The sequence below is a fragment of the Elephas maximus genome, chromosome 16 (assembly GCF_024166365.1).
Source record: "Elephas maximus indicus isolate mEleMax1 chromosome 16, mEleMax1 primary haplotype, whole genome shotgun sequence".
In the NCBI taxonomy this organism is placed as follows: Eukaryota; Metazoa; Chordata; class Mammalia; order Proboscidea; family Elephantidae; genus Elephas; species Elephas maximus.
This window is the reverse complement of record NC_064834.1, coordinates 44,658,366-44,678,428: the sequence shown is the minus strand read 5'-3', so window position 1 is coordinate 44,678,428 and position 20,063 is coordinate 44,658,366. Positions and strand designations below refer to the sequence as shown.

The 20,063-nt window shown below is 42.8% G+C and overlaps 1 protein-coding gene across 5 annotated transcripts in view; it reads left to right on the top strand.

Moving 5' to 3' along the window:
- MYOF (myoferlin) overlaps positions 1-20,063 on the top strand; it is a 190,013-nt gene that overhangs the window by 34,116 nt on the left and 135,834 nt on the right. For all 5 annotated transcript variants that reach the window (XM_049856042.1, XM_049856039.1, XM_049856041.1 and 2 more), the window contains exons 2-3: positions 5,581-5,636; positions 7,937-8,028. In XM_049856042.1, coding sequence (XP_049711999.1) covers positions 5,581-5,636; positions 7,937-8,028 — 148 coding nt within the window. The remainder of the gene's footprint in view (positions 1-5,580; positions 5,637-7,936; positions 8,029-20,063) is intronic.

The following is a 20,063-nucleotide window of genomic DNA, read 5'->3' as shown; positions in this document are numbered from 1 at the left end:
TTTCACCATCATATTCGAATGAGAGTTTTGTAGGATATTTTATTCTTGGTTGGCAATTTTTTCTTTCAAGGTTTTATTATGTTATACTCTTCCCTTCTTGCCTGAGTGGTTTCTGCCAAGTAATCAGAGTTTAGTCTTATTGTTTCCCTTCTGTATATGACTCTTTGTTTTTCTTAAGCTGCTATCAGGATTCTTTGTCTTTGGTTTTAGCAAGTATGATTATGACGTGTTGTGGTGATTTTCTTTTTGGTTCTAACCTATATGGGGTTTGTTGAGCTTCCTGGATGGTCAGCTTTTCATCTTTCATGATATTAGGGAAGTTTTCTGTCAGCATGTCTTCATTGATCCTCTCTGTATTTTTCATTTTCTCCCCCTGTTCTGGAACTCTGATCACATGCAAACTTTTGCTTTTGACTGTTTCGCACATTGTTCTCAGGGTTTCTTCATTTTTTTTTTGTTCTTTTCTCTGATTTTTTCCTCAAAGTGGTATTCAAGGATTTGTCTTCAATTTCTCTGATCCTGTCTTCCATTGTTTCAGATCTGCTCTTAAAACCTTCTGTCCATTTCTGAAATCTTGTTTATCTTTTGGATTTCTAATTGCTGTTTTTGTATGATTTCTGGTTGTTTGTTTATTTTGACATTTTGTTACTGTATTATTTCCCTGAATTCTTCCATTGTTTTGTCTGTCTTTTCCATGATTTTTTTCTGTATTTTCCATGGTTTTGTCTATTTTTTCCTTATTTTCCTTCATGTCTTATCCAGCACAACCCAGTGCCGTCGAGTCGACATGTCTTAGCGAGCCCTAATATTAGAATTTTGAATTCCCTATCAGGTAGTTCCAGTGCCTTTCCTTCTACTGGAAGGTCATCTGGTGTTTTATTTCAGACACTTTCTGCAACCGTCTTGTCCTGTTTTTTTTTTTTTTTTTTTTTCGTATGTTTTGATACTGTCTGCTGTCTTCGGGACATTCAGGAATTATTTTCTTTGTTTACAGGTTGTAGATTTGTTTGTTTTGTCCTGCTTTTTTGTTTTATTTGGTTATGTCTGGGCAGGCGGGCTGAACATGCTTTGTTGCTTGTTTATCCATAGGCACAGTACTTCTCACCACCTTGTCCAGGTGGGCAGGGCCAGTTGCTCAGCTGTGGTGCAGCAGAGCAGGTCTGGGTGCTGTGCCTCCTGTTGAGATCTCTGTGAAGTTGCCTTCCTGTACTCCCTGTTTGTCGTTCTTGGTGGCTGAGGTCCAAGATGGCAAGTCCATGCCGCATTAGCTGGTAGGGGACTTCCACTCTGTAGCTCTCCTCATTCTCTGTTCTCTGTCCGTTCCTTATTCTACTCGGTGCTTGGTTGAGTTCTTTATCCCTTCATTTGACGCTTGGGGTTCCAGGATTGACATTTGTATCTGTTTTACTTAGTTTTTTGTGTCTTTCTTATAGAGGGACAGCGTGGTGCTTCTGTCTATAGCTCCATGTCGGCTCCACTGCCTCCAAAGGATTTTCGACAGCAGATATTTCACAAGTAGATCACCAGATCTTTCTTCTGAGGTGCCTCTGGCTAGACTCAAACCTCCAGCCTTTTGGTTAGCAGCTGTGGGTATTAACCATTTTCACCACCCTGGGACTCCAAACCCATTGCCATCGAGTCAATTCCAACTCACAGAGTAGAACTGCCCCATATGGTTTCCAAGGAGCAGTCAGTGTATATGAACTGCTGACCTTATGGAATGCCACCAAATGCTTAACCACTGTACCACCAGGGCTCCTACTGGCACATAGTGGGCGCTTAATAAATGTTTGATGATGAATGAATGAACAAGTGAAACTTTTCACACTGCCCAGCTGCTGGTTTTGGAACAATCTTGTCCCTACTGGGGCCAGAAAGGGTTAGTAGTACCAGGTTCAGCATTAAGATACCCTCATAGGGAGTCTTCCTTATACTCTGTTTCTCAAGTCAATAATCAGGTTTGGAGTTCATTTTAAAGCTCTGCATTTTTCTATGGCTTCCCTGGAGCCCCTGTTCCTGCCTTGGTTCCCTGCCTGGAGTTTTGGGGATTTGGCGACTGGAATTTTGCTTCAATGCAATCCTGTAGTCATCCAAGTCCTACCCTAAAGCCCCGTGCCCGGTTTCTGCAAATTATTTGCTGCCTTCTCCTGGCTTCACCTATTTGCTGGGACCTCTGGTCTCAAGGGCCGGGTTCACTTCTTCCTGGACCAATTCTCCACTCATCAAGCCCTGGTTATGACAGCAAGGGCAGTAATGAAATGGAAGAGGGAGATTTGTGGTACCATTTCATGCTTGTCGAATGCAGGGATTCCTAACCTTTTTCAAGATTAACTTGCTTGAGGATCTAACAAGGGCAGTAAACCCTCTTCCCAGAAAAATTCACAAATGCAACATTGTGTGTGTTTGAGCAAATAGTCTTTGGGGAGTTTCTGAATACCCTGAAACCTGTCCATGGACTCTCCTACAGACACCGCCCTGAGGTATCAAGCCCACTGTATATATTATATATATGTATCTTTACCCAACATTTGCAACAGCTTCCAATGAGGCAGTGTGGTGTGGTGGCGCGCGCACACACACACACACACACACACACCAGTTTTAGAGCCAGGAAGATGTAGTTACAAATTCTGGCTCTGTTTCCTTTTTAGCTGTGTGACCTTAGGGAAGTTAACTAACTTCCCTTAGCTTCTTTACCTGTAAAATGGGGATGAGAATGCTTACCTTACAGGGTTGTTGTAAAGATAAAAGACACTGCAGTAGAATACACAGCCTAGCACCTATAGATGATTATTTAGAGGGAGCCAATACAGATTTTAGCAGTCCCTGGGTGGCACAAACAGTTAAGCACTCAGCTACTAAATGAAAGATTGGTGGTCGAATCCCCCAAGAGGCACCTGGGAAGAAAGGCCTGTCGATCTGCTTCTGAAATGACATGGCCTTGAAAACTCTATTGGGCAGTTCTACTCTGCAACTCATGGGGTCTCCATGAGCCAGAAGTGACTTGGCAGCCACTGTGTCTTTTGTTGTTGTTGTTGCTGTTATAAATTATGAATAAAGCCATTTTGTCTAGTTCTGTTAAGTTAAAGGTCCCTTTGCATTGCTCCTCTTTCTCTCAAGAGCACTTTCTGCTACCATAACCAGAGAGGAAGATCCAACGTTTACGCCGGATAAGGGAGAGGTGGGTGGGGTCATTATGGAAGTGTGGGAAGGGAAATTTCAAGAAGCTTCTATGTGACATCAGAATCAGATCCAGTGAGGGGCCCTGTAGGGCACGGAGAAAGACCACATCAGAACTAGCCAGTATACTTTCAGGCACAAGCTGATGAGTAGGGTCATGCTGGAGCTTAAAAAGGGAAGTTAGGGTATCTGAGCCCACTCAAGTGGAAAAGTTAATGCTTAGCAGAGTGAGGGTAATGATTCATGGCTGTGCTATGCTGAGGGCTTGGAAGATTGAGGTGGTTAGTCCCACAGCCAGCGTGTGCTGAGAGCCAACGCAACATGACATTCGGCTGAATCAATCCCACTGCCTCCTACGTTCCCCAGCAGTAGAGGGGAAGCAGTGCGCAGGAGTGGTTTGAAGTGTGGCCACAGGTGGTCAGACTACCTGGGTTCAAAAACTTGACCCTAACTAATTGGGTGACTTTGAATACAATACTTAACTTCTCAGTTTCCTTAGAAAACTATGAAAGGGGGGTGAAAATAACATGTATTTCTCAGACTATTAAGCGGGCAGTGGTGGTTCAGTGGAATAATTCTTGCCTTCCACGTGGGAGACCTGGGATCAATTCCCAGCCAGTTCACCTCAACGGCAGCCACCGCTGGTCTGTTGATGAAGGCTTGGGTGTTGCTGTGATGCTGAGCAGGTTTCAGCATAGCTTCCAGACTAAAACAGACTGGGAAGAAAGGCCTGACGATCTACTTCTGGAAATCAGCCAGTGAACACACGCATCACAACGGTCTGGCCCCGTTATGTATGGGGTCGTCATGAGTCGGGGACTGACTTGACCACAGCTAATAACGATAGGGTTTTTAAGGAGATTAAAAAAACAAAACAACAACAAAAAAACTAAACTTGTTGCCATCAAGTCGATTCCAACTCATGGTGATCCCCTGTGTTACAGAGTAGAGCTGAGCTCCGTAGTGTTTTTTTGGCTGTAATGTTTTCGTCTTTTTTTTAATTGTGCTTTAAGTGCAAGTTTACAATTCGAGTCAGTTTCTCATACAAAAACTTATACACATATTGCTGCTCTCCCTACAATGTGACAGCACACTTCTTCTCTCCACCCTGTGTTTCCTGTGTCCATTCAACCAGCCCCTGTCCTTCTGCCTTCCCATCTCACCTCCAGACAGGAGCTGCCCACATAGTCTCATGTGTCTACTTGAGCTAAGAAGCACACTCCTCACCAGTATCATTTTATGTCTCATAGTTCAGTCTAATTTGGCTGTAATCTTTTGTAGAAGCAAATCACCAGGCACCTCCAGGTGGGTTTGAACCACCAACCTTTAGGTTAGTAGTCAGGTACAAACTGTGCTACCCAGGGACCCTTAAAGAGATTAGACAGCATTTTTAATGACTGTATAATGCTTACAAAGCATTTTCTACTCAAATACTAGCTTTTATTTTGGTATTTGGGGACTTAGTGACCCAAGAGAAGCCCTTGCTCCTAGGGCTTCACTCCCAGGAATCTTGAAGGACAACCCAGATTAACAATTACTCAGCTAGGTAGGTGTACTGTGCAGTCCTACTCATAGAGAGGAGGACCTTGTGGGCCAGGACTAAGGGAAATCCCAAATTCTCTGTCAGCTCCGGAAAGGGCTCTTCTACTGACAACCTTGTACCAAGGCCTGAAGGATGGAGTCAAGCTGAAACTTCAACTGCTTGGAGTCCAGGTCCTTCTCTTATTGCACTCAGAGGCAGTGTAGACTTCAGAGCCGTATTCCAGATCAAAATCAGGGTGCCACTGTCATGTGTGAGCTCAGCAACACTTAACAACTTTGTGCTCATCTGTAAAAGGGGATTTCTGCAACAACTCAAAGGGTAGCTTCTTTGGCTTCTTTCTGCTCTGAACTGCAGACACAGAGGCCCTGAGTATCCTTGGTGTGCAGAGGCCCACAGCATTTCTGTGACCTTGAATTGGCCCCTTCCTTAACTCCTTGTAGACCTGAGGGTGAGAAAAAAGTTTTAGTCCAAAAAAATGCTGCTCAGTTTGGAAAACTTTGATTCAGGAAGCCCCTGCCCTAGGCAGATGAATGGGGAAAAGTGGGTACACGGTAAAACCACACCAGTTGCCGCCAAGTCAATTTGACTCATAGTGACCCCAGTGTGTCAAAGTAGAACTGTGCTCCGCAGGTTTTCAACGGCTGATTTTTCACAAGTAGGTTGCCAGGTGGGGCCTCTGGGTGGACTCAAACCTCCAACCTTTGGGCTAACAGTATAGCACGTTAACTGTTTACACCACTCAAGGACCCTGGGCACATAGTTAGACCCTCAGTACATATTCTTGGAATGCCTAAATGAATAATACATTAAAAAATAATATTTTTAATTGATTGATATCTCTTATTTTTTATTTGCAGATGAGAAAAAGAAAACAAAGAAAGTTGATAATGAGCTCAACCCAGTCTGGAATGAGGTGACTTCATTGTTCTTTCAACTTCATTTCAATGAATAAGCTACATCTGATTGTTCCATCTTTGGGTCAGAGGCTAACTCTTCCCTTTGGAAGGGGAATCTCTGCATTTTGCTCCCACCCTCTCCACTTCCCCTTATGCCCGCAAAGAGAGCAGAGTAATTCAAGGAGATATAACATACCAATGACCATCTCCTGTACAGTAGTGGTGTGGTGTGCAGAGTCAGGACCAGGAGTGAGAAGGGTTGATACCAGCCCTGGTGCAGCTATGAACTTGCTGTGTGACCTTGATCTGGTTAATTTGCTTCTCTGGGCATGTCTGTTAAGCAAGAGGTAGGACTAGACCATATCCAGAGTCCCAGAAGGAAAATTCCATGATTAAAAACACTTCTGCAAGTGACTAATCAAGACTGTATTGTGTGATACTTTGTCTTGTTGAGTATAATGACATTTATTGTTTTGTATGTTGATAAAAGTAATATATACTTGATATAGAAATTTTGAGCACTTCAGATAAGCATAAAAAATTACCTTTGGACACGCTATTCAGAAGGAACTACTGTTAACATCTGGGTTATATCAAAAAATGTTTTTTGAATGAATATACATAATAAAATATGATGTCTTAAATGAAAACTAGTATCTAATAGCAAATACGGTTTCGTATCCTGTTTTTCCTTACTCTTCTATCCTGAGCTTATACTGAGATCATTCAATTCAAGTGTTTGTAATGACTGTGTAATACTGCATGGAAGAGAGGTAACATACCTTATTTACCTCCCTCCACTGTTGACTTTATATCTACTTTGTAAGTAGTTTAGCTTGTTATGTATTCATAGAGAGATGAAAATTTTAATTCTTTCCACTAAATAGGATTTTCCAGCTCTGACTAATTTTCTCAAAGTTGATGACCAGCCCCTTTGTTTTTTTCAAAAGCCAGGTCCCAGTTCCCTGGATAAGAGCAGTAATAAACATTTTTGCTATTGTCACCCAGTCACCTAGCTGTGAAAACTTCCTCTGCATAGATTGCAAACCGTTCCCCCTCCCTGCAGTTTCAGTATTTCTAGATAATAAAGACTATACCTTATATTTGATGAGGTAATTACGAAAAACTCGGAATGCCTTTCTAGAAAGCTCTGCTGGCCTCATGTAGCCTGAGAGGGAATGCCGTTTCTCTAATTTCAGAGAAACCCATAACAATCAGCTGTACCCTCAGCTCTGTGAGTGCAAGAGGCCTGTCTGATCTCCTGTGGGTTCCTAGTATCTCACACAGAACTCCAAGAATAAAAAAAATACGCGTGCGCATGTTTATTGCCTTAGGGTTTTGAGTAATCCTAAAATGTCTCTTTATATTTGAGCTCAATTGATCTGGTTGAGGAATTAAGGACAGAGAGGTATATGGTCCCGTGAGCAGGCCGGTGCTCCTCGGGGCAGCATCCATCTTCCTCCGTTTTGCTTCCAATGTGTATTTTTTCCTCATACTGCAAATGTATTTATAAAGTAAACCTCCCAATTGCTGTTTATGATCTACACCAAACCCAAATGTAATGCCAACCCCCAAACCCATTGGGATTGGTGGATATGTTCTCATATCAGCTCGGAAATGCATTTTCCATCCATTCCAAACCCATCACGAGGAGTATAAAATCATTATTATATGCTGGTTACCTATCTGTTACATAATCAGTCAAAGGCATCAGTGGTGCTATGCTGATCTTTTCTTGCATTTTGCCATTAGAAGATAATTTATTATATTAAAATGGGGGACTGAGAAAGGTCAGCTGACTACAGCACTGATCACAATGAGGCTTAAAGTAAGGTGCTGATGCATTTTAGAAAACGTTTTCTTGGATTATTAATTTCCTTTATTTGATAATAACATGGTTAAGAAAAGCAAATCATTTTAAAATGCCATTGTAGAAAGCATTTTTACATATTAAAAAACAAACAAACAAACCCAGTTGCCATGGAGTCAATTCCGACCCATGGTGTTTTATTCTTACATGATTGTGGTTGGTATTAAGTCCAGTTCTCTGATGGAGAGGGAGAGGTTTTGGTGACTTGTCTAAAGCCACAGAGCCTAGAAAATAGGAATCCAGAGCCTCTAAGTCAGGTTTGTTTTCCCACACCCTTCAGCTGCCTCCAGGTTTAACATTTAATCACTTCTGTCTAACTACAGAATTGAGTAATTGAAAAGATTGTCATTTGTAAAGATGATGACCCAACTTGCTGAACTGGTACATCTTTTTATATTCCCTGATTTTCTAACAGCCATTTTGTTTTCATAACCTTTATGTGAACAGATTTTGGAGTTCGACTTGAGGGGTATACCACTGGACATTTCCTCTTCCCTTGGGATTGTTGTGAAAGATTTTGAGACAATTGGACAAAATAAGTAAGTTGCTTTCAACTGTTTGTCTCATTTTACGTATTATCTTACTGTTATTTATTTTGTAGAAGAATCTCATTTTTAGTAATAGGTAATAACACTTCCAGTATAATTGTGCTTTCATTTGATGTCCTCCCCACCATCTTCTCAGTAAGTGTTGGATGGCGCTAGTCAATGACAGTGCGTTTTCCCAGTGACTGCTGTATTCAAAAGAGGCTGCAAACACTGAGCCACCACCGCTAGTCTGTCCAATTTAGCAGCAATGGTAAAACCTACTTACACTCCCGCAGTTTCTTTATTAACTTTACATGGACATCCTACCCCTTGTGGACTATCTGAACTGTAGCCATATTGGACACAACCAAAATAGTTTCTTTTTCTGATTATGCGTGGCACATACATATCTCGTTCAAGTTCTACTTCCAGCCCCATTTCCATTTTAGTGTCTCACTGGCCTTTCAAACCCAATAGACCTAAACCAGAAGCCTCATCTTACTGCCTGCATGAGTTTCAAAGAGGGGAAGGGTTCTTTTCAAGGGTTGTCCCCTTGGAGAAAGCTGGGGATTTCCCAGACAGAGCTCCATGTGATAGAATGAACTTTGTAAATTCACCCCAGTCCTGGAACTGGAATTGGGCTTTGTAGATTCAGAACTCAGTCTTAGGATACAGTTTCAAACTAACCAAGCTCACAAGAGACTGATATTTAAAACCAGGATTCCTACTTGTTATTTTCCAATGGAACTCAGTTGCCTGGTGGGAGGGAATTCCTACCCTCTGATCAATGAATTACCTCTTCTTTAAGCCAGTATGACACAGGAAGCCAAGTTATGCTGTATCCTTGATTGTAAAATATCATTAATCATAAGATGCACTATTGGATCATTAACAGTGTGGTGCGTGGGGTAAGAAGCCTGTTATTTAATGTCCACATCAATTGTATGAAGCATCCCAATTTTCAGCAGTGCTAATACATTTTAAAATGTATGTCTTAGCCTCAGGCACATTTGGTATAATCAGAAGGCTACAGTGAGCAATAAATCAGAATGAATTGGTTGAGGTAGGCTGACCATATGCCCTGATTTGCCTGGGACAGTCCTGGCATACTGTTCCAGCACAATTATTAATAACGCCCCTTTTACTTGGTTTGGGCAATAAATTTGGTAGGTGGCCACACTAGTCATTGGACTTTTCTGCTTAATGGTGTCAGACTCAGAGAGCCTGGACAGTGCTTTGCTAGTTCTGCCCACGTTTGCCTCTGATGAGATCCTTTTTTCCATGCTTCCATTGCTGACCAATGCCCCTTGTGACTGATGTGATTTTTCCTAAGCTATATAAATACATTCCAGCAAGTTCTGGTTCCACTCCCTTGGACTGAAAGCCATTCTTGCTTTTAAGGTTACTTCGCATATCTTGGTAACCCTGGTGGCCTAGTGGTTAAGTGCTACGGCTGCTAACCAAAAGGTCAGCAGTTCAAATCCACCAGGGGCTCCTTGGAAACTCTATGGAGCAGTTCTGCTCTGTCCTATAGGGTTGCAGTGAGTCAGAATAGACTTGATGGCAGTGGGTTTGGTTTTGCATATCTTTGCTTTGAACCATCATCTGATTCTCTACTCCCACACCCCAACTCCCAGATGACAGTCTTATTTCCCATTTTTCAAAGTTCTGGCGAAGAGGGTAGTAGGGCCTCACTGTGACCTCCCATATGTTACTAATTATAGTTCCTTCTCTGCTTTCCTCTTTCTGCGAATGGTATATTCTAGATTAGTGCGCTCCAGTATAAATACAGTGCAGGCCACATAGGTAATTTAAAATTTTCTAGTAGCCACATTAAAAAGAAAAATATGAAATTAATTGTAATACTATATTTTATTTAACCCAGTATATCCAAAATATTATCATTTGAACATGTAATCAGTATCTTAAAATTACTGAGGTATTACACATTCATTTTTTTTTTTCTTACTAAGACTTCGAAATCTGGTGTGCATTTTACAGCTATAGCACATCTCAGTTCAGACCAGCTACATTTCAGGTGCTCCCTAGCCGTGTGTGACTAGTGATTTCTCTGTTGGACAGCACAGTTCTAGACCCCTGGTCTCAAAACCTTAGGCATCCCTGGATCCTCTTTCTTTCTCATCTTGTCCAACCAGGCACCAATCTTACTTTGTCTTCCTTTCTGTTGTCTAGGGATGGGTCAGGGTGATGCCTGTGATGACACCGAGGGTTGTCCTCTGAAGAAAGTCAGAGGAGGAGGCCTTCCCAGACAGGTCCCCAGGGATAGAACAACCTCTGTGAATTTATCCCAATCCTGGATCTGGACTTTGACTTTGTAAATTCAGAACCTAGTCTTAGGATACTGATTCAAACTAGCCAAGTTCACAAGAGACTGATGTTTAACACTAGAATGGGTGTCATGTGTTTTTCTTGTCCATGCCCAGACCCACCAGCTCAGTTTAGGTTTTATCGCTTTTATGCCTGATCTGTTTTAACAAATTCCTAACTGTTCTTAGCCTTGTTCCCTAAGAATATAACATGGGTCTTGGGCCCAAAGCACTTTATACCCTGCAGCCACCTCAGTCTTCTTAATGTATCACTTGAATCACATATTCATATGATTCTTATGTCTTAAAAAGAAAAAGTCTTCAATAGTTCCTTGTTATCTATAGAATAAAATTGAATCCGTTAGCTTAGAATCCAAGCCTTGTTAAAAGCTGGTCCCGGGCTGCCTTTTAGAGCTCTACTTATTCTTCAGGAATCCAAGTTAGAATTGATTTTAAAATAATAATAATAACTTCCCTGCCGGGCACCACCTTCAGAGACCTGGTTCAATTAGTCTGGAACAGGGCCAAGCTTTGGAATTTATAAAGCTGCCTGGGGATGGAACGTTCACCCAGGGTTGAGAACCACTGGTGACACCTATTCGCCCACTCTCTTGGGACTTCCCATGTCTATGTTTTTGGCTCTGCCTTTTACCCCTCCTGGCTCCCTCTACCCTCGCCCCTGCCTATTAAAATATCTTTCCCAGTTGCTTAGGTGCCGTTTGCTGCAGCATTCCTTCCTTGCCTCTGAGGCCGAAGTCATTCTTCTACCAGACTTTTGGCAAGCAATCTGGTGTAGCCTCATGACATCTCTTCCATTGGTGCCCAGAACTTCAACATTTCATTGTTATTGAACATTTTACAGGCCTGTTGTTTCACTACTCTCCTAACCCCTAGTCACGTTGAAGTAGACACTTAGGATATTTGCCATCGATTTGTTCTCTGGCATCTTCTCTTGCTATGGTTGCCCTTTGGTTGGGTCCCCAAGGGAGAAACATGTGTAGAGAATCAGACCAGAGAAGGGAAGATTTTGTCACCACTTGGAGTCTTGGCTCCAAACCCCACTATGGAATCATGGCCCTGGGGCAATGGACTGAGCCTTCTGAACCTTTGAAGAATCTCTCTACTTAGAGCAGGCAGAACTAAGCTCCACTCTTCCCCTGGCCCTCCCTCAAGGCTATCTTGACCCCTTAGCCCTTCAGTAGCACCATGCAGAAAGACATTCAGTGAGGCCTGGACCTCGATGGGATACACTTCAAGGAGACTATGTCACGGAGAAGATGACATTCTTTTCTTTGTCATTCTGAAATTACCACCCACATCACTGTAACACTCAATAATGTCCCTGGCATTGGCATATTTATATGAGAGCTCCTGATATGGAATGAGTCAGCTACACTTTAAGGTCCTTGAGGGTAAGAACTGTGACCTATACTTACTGCTTTCCACAGTGCCGAGCAATGCCTTGCCTGTACATAGTAAGTGCTCAGTAAACACCAGCTATATTCCCTCGATCCGAAGGCATGTACCTGTCCCAGTGGAATGGGAAGCACACAGCCGTGTCTTTCTCCCACAGAGAGGCTTGTGGGTTCAGACTGCTGACTTTTCAGTTAGCAGCTGAGTGCTAGCCAAGAAAACTCTATGGAGCAGTTCTGCTCTGTCACATGGGGTCAGCATGAGTCGGAATGAACTGGCACCTAAGAATGACAACATGGCAGGGTCACTGAGGGGGAGGCATTTCTAATGGGGAGATTAGTTCTCTGTTTCGTACATTTCACTGGATAGTTGTTTGCCGTCTTCGAGTGAGAGCCCAACCTCATTCTGTAACAAAGACTGCGTGATGATAATGCGTCATCTGTAGCTTCTGTTCTTACTGTGCTAGGCGGCGAGCTTCCTAGCACATTCTTCATTCTTCCTAGCACAAGCTTCATTTGCTGGGAATCATGACCTTCGCCCTCGTTTTCACAAACTAAACAATACAGACCAAAAACCAAAACCTTTGCGGTGGAGTGGATTCCAACTCATAACAACCCTAGAGGACACAGTAGAACTGCCCCATAGGGCTTTCAAGTTTGTAATCTTTAAGGAAGCAGATAGCCAGGTTTTTTCTCCTGGCTGGTAGATTCAAACCAACTCACCTTTTGGTTAGCAGCCAACCACTTAACAATTGTGCCAACAACCAAAAAACATTGCTGTCAAGTCCATTCCAACTCATAGCAGCCTTATAGGACAGAGTAGAACAGCCCATACGGTTTCCAAGGAGCAGTGGATTCAAACTGCCAACCTTTTGGTTAGCAGCTGAACGCTTAACCACTGCATCACCAGGTCTCCACAAACAATGCACAGACCTCGTCAAATGTTCTGTACATTTCAGGAAAAAAAAAAAAAAATTATAAGCCCATCCTGGAATAAGAGGTGTGTTTGTCTGAAATAATTGTACCTTTGGCTCCAGATTTTCTTTTTGGCTTTTCTACTAAAGATTTGGCCTTTGAGGATCTTCTTACTGCTCAGTGTGGGAACATTTCCCTCACCTGGAAGTGCAGGGTGGGGGCAGAGGATTTTTCTGCTAGCTTAAGGAGTGGCCTGCCTGTTGGCTTTCTTGTTGCCATGGAGACTGGCTCTGCAAATAGGCACTCTCGCTCTGCCTCTGCTGCCCAAGGACTGTCAGCAAACAGTACCCGGCTGCCTGCATTAGCCAATGCCCCCATGTTCACGCCCACAGCAGACTGGATGGGGGCACTCTGTGCACACCCTGTACTGGCATGTTAGCCGCGTCCTCCTCAGGCTCTGGGAGTGGGTGGGTTGTTGAATGCCGACTGTTCTTCCTAACTTTATAGTTGTCCAACCAGCCATGTAGACTGAAAGGAGAATGACAGAAGAGAGAGAGGCACACTTGGTCACATGAAGAACATGAAATGGTATTTTTAGCTGGAATGTCAAGAGTGGAAGGATTTTCCCAAGGGCTGTAGAATGAGAATTCCCTTCGTAGACAGGCAGTAGCTATCATTTAGTGAGGACTTGCGGTGGCAAGGGCTATGAGCTCTTTGCATACATTATACTATCTCATTTGATCTTCACAATGACCTTGAGAAATGAACATAAGACTCGAGGCTCAGTAAGGTTGAAGCTGAGACCCTGGTCCTTTGGCATCTGCCCCTGCTTTCATTCTACTTTGAGTTCCTAAAGAAGAACCATCTTCAGGAGCCAAATATTAGATATTGCAGCTGTCATGTCAGACCACTGGTTTACTTCAGCTCTCTGAACATAGGTTCCAACTTGGATTTAAGCTATAAAGGAGTTGGAACACAAGGGAAATGCCTGTCACAAACTCATGCCCTTTTGTAGAGAGATGTGGACTTAACACTAAGCTCATGAGGAGGCAGTAAGAAAAAAAAACAATACAGAGCGTAGTAATTAAAAACTGGGATTCTGGAGTCAAAGAGCTGTGGGTTAGAGTCCCAGCTCTACTGATTACTAGTGGGTGACCTTGGGCAAATTACTTAACCTCTCCAGGCCTCATCCTTAAAATGACCGTAATTTGGGAGTTCTGCTTATAGCTCACAGGAATTAACAGTAACCAGACTTACTGAAACAACTAAAAAAACTAGACAAAATATATGTAACCATGGTTTTCAGGTATTGGAAACCAGCAGAACAGGACTGCGATCCCAGAGGGAGCAGAGACAAATGAGGTGAGCCCTATAAGTGCCCGCCCAGCTTACTGCTTAGAGAGAGTTTGTAAGCTGCAGTAGGGGAGAAGGAACCTGGGTAGACTCTGGTCTCTCCCAAAGTTGGGAAGATGCAGGTGTGAGTCTACAGAAGCCAAGGTGGCTAAAGTACTGCAGAAGAGAGAGCCACAGAGAGAGAGAGATTTGCAGAGAATTCTCCTTGAATCTTCAGCTGAGTACTGAGCAGTACGTGGATGTGAGGAAATTACCTGAAGCAGGGGAAAGGGCCACCTGAAAGAAGCAGACAGAAAATCCTTGGAGCTCACCCAAAGCTGGAAATAGTTTATGTTCCCATCAGCCAAGGTAGGAAAACCTTGTAATTCATGGAAGTAAAGTATTCAGAAGGATTTTATCTCAGTAATGTGGAGAGAAAAACGATCAATAGAAACTGACCCAGAAATGGCACAGATGAGAGTACTAGTAAAAGAGTTATTATAACTGTATTCCATAGATTCAGGACAGGTGAGGAACACTTGGGCATGTTAAGTACAGACATGGAAGATATAAAAAAAGAGATCCAAATTGAACTTGTAGAGATGAAAATTATAATGTCTGGGATAAAATGACCGTAATTATCTCTCTAAGAGTTTGCATTTCTACTATTCCTTTTTCCTCCTCCATATGTGTATATTTGTGCTTGCAAAATCACCACAACATATACATACACACAAATGCAGAGCAAAATTAGAAACATCAGCTGAATATAAATTACTGTGCAAGACATCCATTTTACTGTATTATGAGTAAGAAGGAGATAACCAAGGACCTAACGATATACCTAGAAGAAAACTTATCCAAGTTCTTGCATAAGAGAAGGTGTGGGCAGAAGTCAGCTATGGTTATCAGCATGAGATTAGTTTGGATTTTTATTCTGCTACTTACTGGTTGGAGCCCTGGTGGCTCAGTGGTTAAGAGCTCGGCTGCTAACCACAATGTCAGCAGTTCGAATCCACCAGTTGCTGCTTGGAAACCCTATGTGGCAGTTCTGTTCTGTCCTATAAGGTTACTATGAGTCGGAATCGACTCAACGGCAATGGGTTTGTTTTTTTGTTTTTGTTTTTTTACTTAGTGGTTGGGTGCCTCTTGGTGAGTTTATTTTTATAATGGGGGCTGTGATACTTCCTAAATAAATGGTAAACATAAGGGCAAATTTGATATAATTAAGAAAAAAACACTTCAATTTCCTGATGAGCAATGTTATAGTTTATTATGGACTTACCAAGTGGCAAGCACTTTGCTAAGAATATTCCATAGACAATCTCATCTAATCTTTATAACAACTCTGAGACAAATAGCCTTTTCTCCAGTTTGCAGATGAGAAAAATGAGGCTCAGAGAGGCTAACCAAATTGCCTAAGGTCACCCAGCTATTTAAGTGTAAGCACATGAATTTAACCTAGATATTTTAAAACCTTTTAAACAGAGGCCAGGCCTTCCAAAATTTATTCTCTCATGTGTGTATCTGTGTGTCTGTGTTGAGGACCAGGGGCTATAGAACTAGAAAAAGAAAAAGGACAAGCTTAGGTTGTGAACTATAGTAACTTCATAATTTGAAAAATCAGAAAGACTGTGTGGTTTGGAATGAAATTAATTTGGTGGAGCAAATTGTGGTATCACTTATAAGAAATTTTCATTTCTTAGTGTATAAAAGATCTTGTCTTCAAGCTTTTAATGCCTTTATTTCTCCTAGCAATGAGACCCCTGTTTTTGACCCTGCTACATGTAAATATGATGGTGCATTTGTTGAGGTGGTGCCAAGACCTTTCCTTCTTCTCCCGGCTGTGGTCGGTGAAGAGGAATGTTCGGCCCATGGATCGAGGCAGGTTTGTTTTCTAACTGGGATAGCTTCTCAGGCTGGGTGAAAACCTAAACCAGAAGCAGATGTTGCTTTGGAACAGAATTCTCAGTTCTGGCTTCTATGTAGGTCCATATTTTCTATAGAGCAGAAAAACTGTGAAAAGATCAAAGCTATCCCTGGATGCCGGAGGGAAAGACTGAACCCCGCTATTTGGGGAGGTGAATTCAATAGCTGGCATCCATTTAAGACCTTGCTAGTAAGGGCGGGCCACAGCCCTGAAGAAAGACACCCAGAGAGACCAAAAAAGAAAGGCATTTCATAATGACAAGACCCCCCCAAAATTGAACGCATTGCTATTGAGTTGATTCCAGCTTATTTACTATTTGCTCTTTGGACGATGATATCTTAGGAGACAAAGCTTTATAACCTGTAAATAATTTTCAAGGTCATTGGACTGTTTCAATGATATATTAATTTGTTCATTCAATAAATACTTACTAACACCTACTATGTGCCAGTCAGTCCTCTAGGCACCAGGGCTACTCCATGTCTTTCATGGAGTTTACATCTGAGTGGAGGGAATAGATATCAAACAAATAAACACATATATAGTCAGATGGTGACTAGTGCCAAAAAGAAAAATAAAGCAAGGTAAAAGAAGACAAAACGACAGGGTGAGGTGTGCGTGTCTGTCCCAGTTTAGATAGGGCTATTGCCTATAAGGTCGCTATGAGTTGGAGTCGACCGAACGGCAGTGGGTTTTTCATTTTTTTAATTGTATAAGGATTTATTTTAGACAATAAAGGGTGTTTCTTTATAATGAAGTATCTTATGAAAATTATGACTTTAAAAACTTCGTTCAAATTCCACTAAATTGAATTTCATGGAAATTCAGATTACCTCTGATCTAACTGAAAATAAAAATTGTTCCCCAAACAGATTGGTTGTGAATGTAGCATTGAAGGTGGGAGGGAGTTATTTAAGGTACTTAAGGGAAAAGACTGGTTTTAAGAACTTTGCACAGTGATTTATAGAAATGGGTATGTGTAGTTGCAAAGGGTTCTTATCTGTTCATTCCTGTCCGCCTGCCCAGACCTCTGCATAGATAAGCCTGCCTTCCTGTGATTTAGGCTGTGCATGGGTTCAGACTAGCCTACCCTGCAAGTACTGGCCTGGAGTCACATGTTATACATCTATTTTAGATCCTTTTTTCTAGAATATTGTCTGTAATAATAATGAAGGATAACTATGAAGCACTTACCACATCATCCGTTTTAATCCTTACAGCAATTCTATGAGGTAGGAGCTATCATTATCACCATTTTACAGATGAGGAAACTGAGGCTCAGAGAAGTTAAACAGGCTGTACTCAACCTGTACAGGGTTGAGTCTGAGTTAGGTCTGCCTTGCTCCAAGAGGAGCCCTGGTGGTGTACTGTTTAAGCACTCGGCTGCTAACTGAATGGTCAGCCATTTGAACCCACCAACTACTCCTCAGGAGAAAAAAGTGGCAGTCTGCTTATGTAAAGACTACTGCCTTGAAAGCCCTATGGGGCAGCACTGCTGTATCCTGTAGGGTTTGCTATGAGTCAGAACCGACTCAACAGCACCTAACAACAACAGCTCCAAAGCTCATGTTCCTAATCACTATGCTACGTTGCCCCTCCCCCCACAGTATGATCTCCAGGTGCTTGATGAATAAATGAATGAGAATGACTGCTTTGATTCTAACACACTAGGGAGTTAGAGACAGAGCGTGGAGACTACGTCGACTCATCAGAAAACGCAAGCACAGCCTGAGACCCTTGAAGACTGAACGGACAGGAGAATTGGTCAGTGAAATAGCAAAATCTCAGGTTACAGCCATTTATTCAAGAAATAATTATTGAACATCTACTACCTGCCAGGCAGTTGACTAGTTAACCTGCTCCTTGAAGCCACAAAGTAACTCTTTGGCCTCAATGCCTCACTGACCAGAAAAAAAATCCACCAAACCCATTGCCATTGAGTGGATTCCAACTTATGGCAACCCCATGGAATAGAATTGAGCTCCATCGGGTTTTCTTGGCTGTGACTTTTACGGGAGTAGACTGCCAGACCTTTCTTCTGTGGTGCTGCTGGGTGAGTTCAAACTGCCAACCTTTGGATTAGTCGCCAAGTGCAAACCATTTTTACCACCCAGGACTGCCCTCACTAACCAACAGGGCTTTAATTCAAAGATCTGGGTTTCCATTCAGCTCCTCCCCTTGTTAGAGTGATACTATTTGCATCAGAGATGACAGGGCAGCAGCCAGAGGTGGAGGCAAGGGGTCAGGAGGAAGGGAGCTTGTTGCTGACCATGAATCATGCAAATCCTGCCACGCTTCCAGGCTAGGTCAGTTATTATGGAGTTCGTGAAAAATGCAGGGGCTCAAGCCCTACCCTGGGGAGGTTGTACACTGTCAGGTTTGGGGACCACTGGCATGGACCAGTATTTCTCAGTTTTTGAGAATTCATAGCCTGTTTTGATGAAAAGAAAAAAAAAAAGCCTCAAGGCTCTCTAACAATCTTGTATGGAGTAAGGAGAAGGAACCACAAGAAGGCCACAGGTCCGAAGGCCTGCCCAGTAGACTCTAATGGAGTTTTGCTTACTGCGGACAGTTTGCTCTATCAAATAATTGGATCGCTGTGCCCATTTTAAGAATAGTGACCTGTATTATCACTTGGGGTTCAAATCGACTCAATGGCATCTAACAACGATTATCATATTGAATGTGTCCCCCTCTCCCAGTCCCTGCAGTGCTGACTGTTCCCCACCCTGGCCCTATTGAGAATTACTCTTCTAGAAGATTCTTTATCACCTTTCCATGGGTATAAGAATTACCTAAGGAGAAAGTCTGATTCCTGGGAATCAGCATTTTAAGAAACGCCCTGGTGGTTCCAATACAGAGGGGTCTGGGAACCACATTCAGAGAAACAGTTTATGAGCTAATCCAGAGGGCAATGGTGAGCCAGTTGGGGGACTCAGGAGGGTCCCCTCCCGAGCACAAGTTGCTGAGAGAACCAAGGAGGTGCTCTGTGATGGAGTTTTTGCTTACCCAGGGCTCCCTGTGATAGGATCTGCTGCCTCGGATATTGCCGCCTCTCCTACTGCTCTGGTTGAAAACCCGGTGTGTGCTAGACTCTCCCAGCTTTTGGCTCAGGACCAGGGGAGGAGGTGGATGGAACAATGGTCCAGGAAAGGGGGATGTGTGGGGAAGGAATACAGGGCCCAGCGTGGAACCCCACAGGCCTCACCAAAAAAAAAAAACAGTTGCTGTCAAGTTGACTCCAACTCATGGCAACCCCATGTGTGTCAGAGTAGAACTGTGCTCCATAGGGTTTTCAGTGGCTGAATTTTTGGAAGCAGATCACCAAGCCTTTCTACCTGGGCACCTCTGCGTAGACTCAAACAGCCAATCTTTAGGTTGAACTCGTTAACCATTTGTACCACCAAGGGACTCCACAGGCCTCACAGGCCTGGCTCAAATGATAGGACTCAGCTAGCTGAGAGCCAAGTGCTTCAAGGAGTGGACAGGTCTTGGTCCTCTCCGATTTTCCACAGGGACCTGAGAGCAGCTCGAGAAAGTTTTTTCCCCAGCCCAGCTGGGGACGATTATTCCCCTTCAGAGGATGGGAAGTTGAAGCTGCGCTGCCGTCTCTGCAGCAGAAAGTACAACGTGTGATTTATTTTCCAGCCTCCAACGTATTTTTCTTTTCCTTTGTGAAGGAATTTCCAGTAAGTCCTCCTCCAGTAATTCATATGGACTGTGTTCACAGAAGAACAACTTGGTATTCATGAGCTCCCTTGACTGAGAAACGGCCAGCAAAGCCCTTACTCACTGCAGTGGCACACGACTACTGCTGACATTTGGCCCAGTGCTAACGGGGAGAATGTTTCCTATTTTTCTGGTAAACACACTATACGCTGTCTATTTTAAGAAGAAGAAAAATTCAGCTAAAGAAGTTCTTAACCAATGCTTGCATGGCCAAGTGGACTAGTTTATAATTAAACTCATTTTTCCCAATCATAATATCTAATTTTCGAGTAGTTGCTCTAATCCATTGCTTAGAATTAGTTCGATGTCCCATAGAGACCTGCACGTGCACAGTGAAACTGCACATTCACAGTGAAAAAAATGGGAGCAAGCCCGGCTGTTTCTTCATTTTGTAATACATCT